This window comes from Rutilus rutilus (genome assembly GCF_951802725.1).
Source record: "Rutilus rutilus genome assembly, chromosome: 22".
Taxonomy (NCBI): domain Eukaryota; kingdom Metazoa; phylum Chordata; class Actinopteri; order Cypriniformes; family Leuciscidae; genus Rutilus; species Rutilus rutilus.
In genome coordinates this window covers 26009338-26020203 of record NC_140227.1, presented here as the reverse complement: position 1 = coordinate 26020203, position 10866 = coordinate 26009338, and the positions used below count along the sequence as shown (strand labels likewise).

Below are 10866 nucleotides of genomic sequence, written 5' to 3'. Positions count from 1 at the left end.
TTTATGTTACCTAAGGTTTGCAGTTTTATATCACTTTTAGTATATTTATAACTTTGTACTTATATTTTTACGCGATGCCTGTCAGCTGCTGTGATTTGAAGTGAGGTAAGTTAACTTAACAGTTAAATTAAAAACGGTGTTTTTAACGGATTTTTGTTTGAACTATGTAACGTTATTTAACTCGACCGTAATGTAACATACATGTAACAGTAATATATATATATATATATATACCTCTCGCTATTGTCATATTTTATGGAATAGTGCTAGCTAGGTACTTTGTAACAATGTTTGGTTAACGTTAAACATACTGTAATACATGAAACAATTCTGCTTTTTTCGTAAGTACGTTAATTTTTCTTTATTTTCTTACGGTTTGGTTAAGAGATTATGGACAAAAAACAGACGCAATGTGAAAACCATCCTTACGGATCTGGCATGTTTTGTCCTCACCCTCCAAACAAGTCTAGAGAGGGTCACAGGGGCAAACTGCCCCCTCTGAGGGGCATCTACTCTGATCTCTTAACTTCATCAGGCAAAAGACTGCAACAGGTAAAATATTCTTTCTATTCTTTTACTGCTTCTTTTTCTGGATTCCATTTGAATTATTTATTTTTTTAATAATAAAAAAATTGTTATTTTTCCTCATTTCCATTTCTGTTTTAGTTATTTATTTATTTAGTTAGTGTTCTGTGGTTTATGATTTATTACAAATGTATCATCAAAAGCTTTGGTAATGAAATGCATTCATAAAACCTAACATTAATGTCAAAAAAGTATAAAAGAAGTGTTGACCGATGTTGTATAGTTACACATTACATTTTCATGACTGAATTCCACTGACTATAGAGTGCAACAGTCAGTTCCTGGAAGGAAAAAACTATTTTTAAACCTTCTTTTTGAAGCTATGAGGTTGTTAATCGGTTGTATTTGCTTCTGCTTCTGCTGAAGCCGTTAGTCCGCATTATTTCAGCTTACTTAAAAAAAAAAATCGTATTCATAGTGAAAAACTACATTATCCATTATGCTGTACAGAAAATTACACCAGTCAGAGTAAAAAAAAAAGCAACAAGTGCCAAAATAGCTCTTTAGCTCCGCCTACTCCCATGAAGCACTGCAAATTATGTAATGGAGTCAATGTAGCTGGTTGGCTTGGTTCATGGCTTATAAATCTTTAACAAAGTCTTTATTTAAAACCCTACGGGTAAAAATCAATCGAAATCAGCACTGCTGAAAAAGGGGACGGGAACTGTTGAACTCTATTCTGTTTGCATTTTTCCGCATCACAGAAATCATGGGGTCCTACTCATTCATACACATACATGTAAACATAAACATATACCTACCTTGTTTTGTTAAATATGGTCACCAAAACTCATGCTGCTGTTTTTCAGACTTATACACAAGGTCCAGTGACCCAACAGAGTTTACTGTGCCGGGCGGGATACGAGTCCAACTCCCGCAAAAGTAAGAAATCAACTCATAATCAAGTCAAAACACAAATGCTAAAACTAACTTTACTCATTGTATTTTCTTTGTTTTTGACTGTAGCAGCTATGTTAAAAACACTTCCTGACCTGCACAATGTTCTGGAGAGCAACTGGCAAGAACCATCAACACAACTCCAGCACGAGACGGACTTTCACCCTAGAAGTTACGCTCCTAAAGTTCAGATAGCTTATACTTGCCTCCCAGGACATGTGCCCCGCAAGATCGAAATTGAGAGGTGAGCAGTTCAAACAAACATCACCGGTGGTTCTCAACTAATGGGTCAGAACCCAAAAATGAGCCGCAGGTCTGTTTTTGGTAGAAGATAACTAAATTAGATGCCAGCATGGACAGGATGCTTGACATGCTTTATCCTCTTAAAAACCATGAATAAAATGATGCAAGGTTAAGAAAAATAGTCACTTTCAAAAAGGGTAACCAAAGTGTGTTCTGCTGTAAATCATTGCTTGTTAAGATTTGTTATTATTCATTATAAACTACTGTTTTTTAAAAATAAATACTTTTATTCAGCAAGTATGTATTAAATTGATCAAAAGTGACAGTAAAGACATTTATAATGTTATAAAGATTTCATTTTTTTCAATTAAATGCTGTTTTTAACGTTCTATTTATCAAAGAATCCTGAAAACTGTATCATGGTTTCCACAAAAATATTAAGCAGCGCAACTGTTGCAACACTGATAATAATAAGAAATGTTTCTTGAGCATCATATTAGAATGATTTCTGAAGGATCATGTGACACTGAAGACTGGAGTAATGATGCTGAAAATTCAGCTTTGCATCAGGATTAAACTGAATTTTAAAATGCATTAAAACAATTCTTTAAAAATGTAATGATATTTAACAACATTACTGTTTTTACTGTATTTTTAATTAAATAAATGCAGCCTTGGTGTATTTTTTCAAAAACATTTTGAACAGTAGTATTTATTGTAGTATTATTAAGGATCTGTTTGCTTGGTTGATACTAAACAGTTAGAGTAGATGCTCATCCATTTGAAAAAGGCTCATGTACATTTTGTTATTTAATGTGTTTTGTATGTTTTCTTTTATATATATAAGGCATATTTCTAGATTGTAAATGTAGTATGTTGATGTTTGTGTCTGTTTTAATTCTCAGACGTAGGAGGGAGTATCAGAAGTTAGATATCAGTAAGCTTTTGACTGAACAAGGCATTGACTCCAACCAGCTGATGCCCAGATACCAGACGAGTGCGGAGACAGAAAACCCCTACCAGCCTGTTTCAAACTACCTGTCTCTGGAGGTCATGCATGTTGCTTGTATATTGATTTTATGAAGTATTCTTGAAGTGAATTTGAATGTTTGCTTTTTCCTTTATTTTAGTCTCCATGTAGATGATTTAGTTTAAATTCCAGTACCATTTCTGTTTAATTGGCTGCATACTTGTGTTTAGAATTTTTTTTAATGTAACACCAGATATTCGATAACGAGGAGTTTGACTGCCGTACTCCAGAGGAATGGCTGGCTTTTGGTTATGAGCAAGGCTCCATCGACCGCAAACCTGTTCCTGCCAAAGCCCTGCTGCCGACAAAAAACAGCATCCCACCTGGTACGGTGCTGTCTAAACCCTCTCATAATACCTGACATATTGTAGTCGAATGGATCCCATCATTTGTCTTGTTGTTCCTCCTGAAAATAAATTCATATTACAGCCCATCCATTGGGAGCCATATGGGAACATGTGGGGAAAATTAAATGTCTGTTCCTCATGTGTTTAATGTGTAGTGGATCCAAAGAGCCCGGCTTTGGAGTATTCTTGGCAGTTGGTTGGCGTACTACAATACAGCCAGGAGAAGAAACAGTACTTGGTGCATAAAGTGGACTGTAATGGATGGGTTCGAGATTCCATGGGAAAACCCATTTTGAATGGAGGACAGAGAAAAGGCATGTGCAAAAGCCATTCATAAAGCTTGCTTATTTTAAACACCTCATGAAACAGTTTAACGTGCACTTTTTTCCTATGCTGACATATTTCCTGTTGAAATAGGAAAGTTGTGATGTGACATATCACATATCACAGCTCATCCCAGAAGAGAAAGAAAGTAAAAATTAATAAACATTTAAATGCTGGCTAGAGGGACTTCAACTGAAAGCCACAAAAAGTTTTGGTTTCATGTTTAACTCTGTGATATAGTTAAACTTTCTTAAACCATTGTTTCTATTCCAAACTTCCTTTCCAAACTTCCTTTCTTTCCCAGGGGTTTTGTCACTGGAAGAAGGGCAGTATTGGGTTCCCAGGATCAGGCTGCTGTTTTGTGCGGAGGACCCATGTGTCTTTGCCCAGAGAGTCCAGTTTGCACTGAACTTGAGACAGAAGACAGAGGCCTTACTCTTGTACCATCTTTCCATTGACTGTATGCCTGTCTGGAGTGGCAACCCCACTCTCAATCTCACCAGTTTAGAACACATCAGAAAATATGCACTCTCCACACCAGGCCTCCATCTTAAACGGTGAGAAGAATGAAAATATCATTAAATAAATTCTGTTCTTTTGAACTTTCTATTTATCAAAGAATCCTGAAAAAAATGTACAGTTCACAATTTTTACAAAAATATATAGCAGCATGACTGTTTTCAAAATTGATAATAGTAAGAAATGTTTCTTAAGCAACAAATCAGCATATTAAAATCATTTCTGAAGGATCATGTGACACTGAAAACTGGAGTAATGGCTGCTGAAAATGGCTGCTGAAAAGACGGCTAAATAAATAAATTATATTTTAAAATATATCAATATTAGTGTTTTTACTGTATGTGTGATTAAATAAATGCAGCCTTTGTGAGCATTAGAGACTTCTTTCAAAAAATCTCAAACGTTTGAATGGTAGGTTATTTTGTTAAGATTTTTTCTTTTTGTACTAGAATAGTTATGGGTTTTGCTTTTGCATAAGATATGGATCTCTGTCACTGGTGTACAGTATTGTAAAAAATGCAAATGAGTTCCATTGTACCCAAGTATGATCATTAATAATAAAACATTAAGACTTTTGCTATAAAAAAACATCTGCACCTTCCATTAACACCAGACGTACAACATTCTATTTATCTGATTTCTATTTCTGAACGTTGTACAATGTACAGTTCCAGAACACACACCATATAATTACATAAACAGTTACTGATGTCTGCTGCACAGAATTGTCACAGATAGTATTAGTTTGTTTTTCTAAAAACACATTTGTCTATACAGTCTACAGGATTGTGAGGAGCGGCTGAAGACAGAGCTTCATCTGGAGTACAGTCGCACTATGAACCAGATAGTCTTTGATAAGGTGGTACAGGACAACCCAGAGTTTTCCTACGTCACACTTCCTCAAAAAGAACCTGAGAGTGTTCCTGAGAGAGGTAGAGAGATGGACATAAAAAAAAGAGACTACTTTCAGACTGTCCGAGATTTAATGTTGATTTATTATTGTTGATGCCAACCAACAACTTGCCGTCTCCCCTCCTCCTAGGCAGTGTGGCAGTCCCTGACTATCCTTTTGAAAAGAACCGTACAGATTTTGTCTTTAATTATCTGCTCACTAAGCCTGAAGTGATTGCTGTGCTGTCCAAAGTGAGAGAAGAGTGCAACAGGGTGGCAGAAATGAGCCTGTTCGATTTCAGCTTCAGAAAATCACTTCGCTTGGAGGAGTTTGAGTCGGCACAGTCTAAGAAACATGCACAGGTAAACAAACTGCCACCTGTACACACATACACATACAAATGTGCCTCTGTGTCATTAAACTCTTTTTTTCTTCCTACAGGTCCACTTGTTTCTACAAGAGTCATGGCTGGCGGCTTTATGTAATGGGATTTTGTCTAGTCTGCAAGATGAGAAACGTGGCTGGTACAATGTCACTATGTCCCGTTGGGATGTGTATCGTATGTCCAAACTGTGTCGCCTGATGGCGCTGATTCGCAGCATTCAGCAGGACTCACTCAGGTTTCTGGTGCAGGACTCCCTGGCCAGCTTTGCCAAATTACTGCTCGATGCTTGCCACAGTGCCCTACACTGCCCCAAAGATCTGACATGGGGCCCTGATCTCATAAACAGCCCATACAAGTATGTGATTTCTCATTATCCTGGTTACTACTTGTTAAATATGATTATATGATTATGTTTGATTTCTTTTGTGTAAATGGATTAAAATCAGTGGTTAAGGGAACTTAAGCCATAACTGTATTTCAATTTAGTTATATTTATATAATCTTTTTTTAAAATACAAAGAAAAACAAAAAAAACTGTAAAAAATAAAGAGGTACAGTACATATAATCTTAGATAGGAGGGACTATGAATACTATCTTACTATAAAAAGTTTGGGAAACACTGATCTAAATTAGATAATATGAGTGGCACTGTTTTGTAACTGTATATAACATATCCACAATCCAACATGATTTTATGCAGGCCAAAAAAGAAACCTCTCTTCTCATTGGATTTGGTGCTTGACCAGACTGGGGTTCATTACAGCACTCCTCTAGAGAGTTTTGAGACCTCCGTTATCAACCTGTTCGATAAAGGAATCCTGTCCACATACAACATTCCTCAAGTAGACAAGGTTCCCTATCTGATTTCTGACACATAAATAACTTTTATGAAGATCTTTCACTAAATAAATGAGCATAAATTAAACCATAAAGAGGTTGTGTTTATAAAAATTACTTTATTTTCTTGTTTTTTTCATTAAAAAAAGCCAAAATTATTTAGTAAAACATACTTGTTAAAATTATATATTTGAAACTTTTTTTCTGTTTTGTTCTTCCTATTCTCTCAGTTTGTAATGACGAACTTGTTCATTGTTGGAGATGTGTTGTGGTCAGTGGGCTTGTGGGAACCTGAAGTCAAGAATTTGAGGGAGAGCATCAGTGTGGCCCTGAAACAGGCCATCATACTTCTTAGAGCCTACGCCCGTGAATATGAACGCCACCTTGAGCTCTACAACTCTGATATCAATACTTTTCTAGAGTAAATCTCTAATATTTTTTGCTAGTTTCCTTCTATATACTGTTGATTGTAAAGAACATACATAGAGTATGATGTATAGTATACTGTAATACCCTACACACCAAGGATTGTTCTTCTGCTTATATTTTTGTGTCTTCAAGGTTGCACAGTCAGGAGAACCAGACCCCTCAGGAGGTGAAGCAGGAAGTTCTGGAGCACCTGAGGGAGATGAAACTTTTAGAACAGTCCATCCCCTCTACCATCATCATCGGACCCTTCACGGTCAGCGTGGAGGCCATTCGGCAAAACCTAGTAAAGAAACGGAAAGCCCTCGCCGATGCATTGCTGGACCGACTTGCCCTGAGATTACATCAACAGATGCAGGATGTGAGTCAGTGTTCATTAGGATTAGAAGCATTTTTAATCAAGTCTGAATAAAACACTATTAGCCTATATAAAATTGTGCGTGTGTTTCAGGCATGTAAGGAGTGTAAAGCCATCAGCAAAAAGCTGTTTGAGAAGCCCAGCTACATTGAAGATCTCATAGAGCAGAGAGAATGGATGAAACTAGTCCCTGAGCAACTCAAAGTGCATGAGGTACAGTCACTGTTTTAGCATTGCACAACATAACATGTATCCTACTAGATTGCCAGTAGTCAAAGTCTGAACCAAATTACATTATGCACGATAACTCAATTAAATGAGTTAATTGAAAAATAACTCAATTAAAAATAATCCCATACATTTATATTAAAGGATTCAAGCCATATCTAGAGACCAGAATATAACTGTGACTTGGAGGTGGGTCAATTGACTTTGGACAGTAATCAACCACCTAACAGCGAACTACACATAACTCCCTAGCAACACCTTAGCAACCACCCAGAACATCTAAGCAGTGACACAGATATGTGCTAAAAATCACCAAAAACATCTTTGCAATTGCATAGCAACAACCAGAAAATATACAATGTAGTTTATTTAGTTAATTGGAAAGGTCAGTGGAGAAGTGGCAGAAAACGGCTCCGCCAAGTGGCATATCAGAGCACATGTACTCCCCGTGGCCATGTTTGCCTTATTTAGATGTCATTGCATTGTTGTGGTTATTCCAGTATTCTGAAAGACTTTTCTTTGACTCCTCCTGCTAATGGCCTCCTGCAGGATCTTTTATCCAAAGCAATGTCTGAATGTGATCTAATGGATGAATTCTTCTACAGTCTCTCTGATGAGGATTTCAATGAGAGGTGAGTGTATCATTGCCTTGCCATTTAATGAAATATTGTTTTTAACCCAGTCCTTTGTGTAGCTGAGCTCCTAAATACTAAATGTTGCGTAGGTGGACAGCAATGGCATGGCCCTGTAAGATCCTGAACCAGATGGAAACAGTGAAAGCCCAACATTCTGAGGATGAAGAACGCTTCCATAAGATCCTGGTCATTGACCAAAACAACTTCCTGGAACGCTTGAGCTTCCTGAAGGTCAGACTCACTGATCATTATTAAATGCATTATCAGTTGGGACTCACTACCTGTTTGCTTCCTTAGCAAAATATGCTCATCTGTTATTGAATTAAATCACACCATAAAGTCCAAGGATGTGATGTTTTGTCATGAGAATTTATTGAATAAATGGTAACTCTGGGCATTGAAATTAAGTCACCTCTGTTAATATTCAGACGGTGGTGGCTGGATTTTCTGGATACACAAACCTTGGGAGAGCAGAAGAGGTGGCAAATGAGGTGCGAAGAGTGGACAAGCAGCTAAAAGAATGTCAGGAAATGGCACAGCTTTACAACAACCGTGAACGACTCTTTGACAAACCAGTCTCTGATGTAGGTTAACTCAAATTTACCCTTTTTAAACTACAAACTAATGATTCATTGTTGTATTATTTTATTTTGTAACATTAATTAGACCATACTTTTCCTATGTGATAAATTACATTTTTGAATCGAAAAATATTTTGTTTATATTTTATGGTTGTTGTCTAGTACACAGAGTTACAGAAGCTGAACCGAGAGTTTCAGCCATTTCATGACCTGTGGAAGACGACATCTGATTGGCTGCGTTGGCATGAAAGCTGGCTCAACGACCCGCTGTCAGCCATTAACCCTGAACAACTGGAGCGCAATGTCACTGATGCTTACAAGACTATGCATCAGTGTGTCAAACTGTTTAAAGACATTCCTGGTAAGTAGGAAGTAAGTTTGAGAGGATACAAACAAAGCTGAGCTGAGAGGATACAAATAAAAATGTTTATGTTTTAGCACAACTTTGTCATAACTGATGTCAAGAATTAGAAACATTTTTCTGTTTACAATAAGTAAAAACTAAATTCTCATAAATACAAAAGTTGATGGAAATTATTTTAGAATTGACGTCTAAATTACATTAGACTGAATTACATTACATGTCTAAAATGTAAATAGACATTTTCTATTTACACCCGTCTATTCGTATCATTTCGTTAAAAAAATCTTTTTATTCTTGACTCCATTCAGCCTGTCAAGAAGTGGCATCTGAAATACGGACTAAGATTGACCAGTTCCGTCCATTCATTCCTCTGATACGGGGCCTAAGGAATCCTGGCATGCGGAACCGCCACTGGGAACTTCTTTCTGAACGCATCAACATTAATATGAGGTCTAAAGCGAACCTTACCTTTTCCCTTTGTCTGGAGATGGGCCTGCAAAATCATGTGGAGGAAATCAGCTGTGTAGCTCAGGAGGCTGGAAAAGAATATGCTATTGAGCAAGTGAGTGTAATATTTGTGACTTGTTTTTCAGGTGTACTTAAAGGGTAAGTTTGCCAATTACTTAAAAGATAAGTTCAGGCACAGTAAACATGATGCTAAAATACATTTTGGGATAATTTGCTACGGCTCATTGTGCCCTGAGGCAGTGCTACACCACAAGGCCCTCTAAATCTAACAGTGGAGCTGCACTGCAGGTCCTACTAAACCCAGTGGTGGAGGTGCATCATGGTAGCCTGGTTCTACCAGACTCTCGTACATTTCATTTGTACAGAGAGTCTGGCCTCGCTCCATTGAGAAACGTTTACTTCCTTGAAGGCGGGTTCTCTGTTAAAGTTCAAAACTATTGGATCTGCCCAGAGTCACTCAGGATCTGCCATAACCAATCGCTAACGTGTGGTCGTCCGAATGATCAGAGGATTATGTTTAGAATAAGATGTCTGTCTTTTATAAAGTTTATAAAGCGACGAGAATACTTTTTGTGCAAAAAAAAAAAAAAAAAAAAACGACTTTATTCCACTATTCATTTCCTTCTCTCTGTTCCTCGAGTCTTGATAAAGCAGCGCGTCTGTGTGTTGTACGTCACACGTAGGCTCACTATTGGCCGACGCTAGTCATGTGTGTGATCACATCAACGTCATCGTTCTCAGCCACTCCCTCTATTCGCTGATTGGTCCTACAAAAAATTGATTTCTGGAAACCTAAGAATATACAGCAGTCCCAGACGTAGTACTGAAGGAAAATGAAATTGAGCGGAAGTACGTAGGAGGGCGGAGCCAGGCTAGCATCATGGGTCCTACTGCATTTCAAATCTTGGGGGGGGACTGGAACTAAATTCATATTTTATGATATACCTACAGTATATCTTTTCCAGCACTAAATTATTAAATTATTGTAAATTATAATAATAAAAAAATAGCTAATTAACAATAGTGGAATATATCACAGGGGCTTTTTCACATATATAACAGGGGCTTTCATCTTGGTTTTTTTTTTTTTTTCTGAACTGTATAACAACAATTCCATGGGCATATTATTTCATATTACAGTTTTTTTACTTTCATTTTATACATCTGCTTTAGGCTCTGAACAAGATGGAGGAGGAGTGGTCAACAGTGAGGTTTGAGGTTATTGCATATAAGGAGACGGGCACTTACATCTTGAGCAGTCCAGATGAAGCTTCTCAGCTCCTGGATGACCACATTGTCATGACCCAGAGCATGGCTTTCTCCCCGTTTAAAAAACCCTTTGAGGAGAGAATCAGCAAATGGGAAAGTAAATTGAAAATGACACAGGTAAGCCAATGTCATCTTGTAGGTATGATTTTGAAATATTTTTAGACTGCTTGTTTAGTTTGCATGTAGGTATTTTTGAAAAAACAACTAAATTAAGACTTTGTGTCACTGTGGCCATCTGCTGATAGGAAGTTTTAGAAGAGTGGCTTATCTGTCAGCGGTCGTGGCTGTACATGGAACCTATTTTCAGCTCTGATGACATCAACAGCCAACTTCCTGTGGAAGGGAAGAGGTATCAGACCATGGAGCGCACCTGGAGAAAGATCATGAAGGCTGCCCATGATAACAGTCTGGTGAGCAGAGTCAGACTATTTAATCATACTATAGTAGATTTGGCTGTGGTTCATTAAAGAATTGAAA

At 37.3% G+C, this 10866-nt stretch overlaps 1 protein-coding gene across 1 annotated transcript in view; it reads left to right on the top strand.

Annotated features, from left to right (window-relative positions):
• Window positions 1-390: 390 nt before the first annotated feature.
• Window positions 391-10866, top strand: part of dnah1 (dynein, axonemal, heavy chain 1) — a gene marked incomplete at its 5' end in the record, with an annotated part of 34419 nt that continues 23943 nt past the window's right edge. The window contains 21 exons of the mRNA XM_084395836.1: window positions 391-552; window positions 1395-1467; window positions 1555-1726; window positions 2631-2775; window positions 2949-3081; window positions 3258-3416; window positions 3731-3983; window positions 4723-4877; window positions 4988-5199; window positions 5279-5577; window positions 5924-6074; window positions 6291-6481; window positions 6622-6847; window positions 6938-7057; window positions 7622-7704; window positions 7797-7938; window positions 8136-8291; window positions 8451-8649; window positions 8961-9214; window positions 10294-10506; window positions 10635-10799. Coding sequence (XP_084251962.1) covers window positions 391-552; window positions 1395-1467; window positions 1555-1726; window positions 2631-2775; window positions 2949-3081; window positions 3258-3416; window positions 3731-3983; window positions 4723-4877; window positions 4988-5199; window positions 5279-5577; window positions 5924-6074; window positions 6291-6481; window positions 6622-6847; window positions 6938-7057; window positions 7622-7704; window positions 7797-7938; window positions 8136-8291; window positions 8451-8649; window positions 8961-9214; window positions 10294-10506; window positions 10635-10799 — 3663 coding nt within the window. The remainder of the gene's footprint in view (window positions 553-1394; window positions 1468-1554; window positions 1727-2630; window positions 2776-2948; window positions 3082-3257; window positions 3417-3730; window positions 3984-4722; window positions 4878-4987; window positions 5200-5278; window positions 5578-5923; window positions 6075-6290; window positions 6482-6621; window positions 6848-6937; window positions 7058-7621; window positions 7705-7796; window positions 7939-8135; window positions 8292-8450; window positions 8650-8960; window positions 9215-10293; window positions 10507-10634; window positions 10800-10866) is intronic.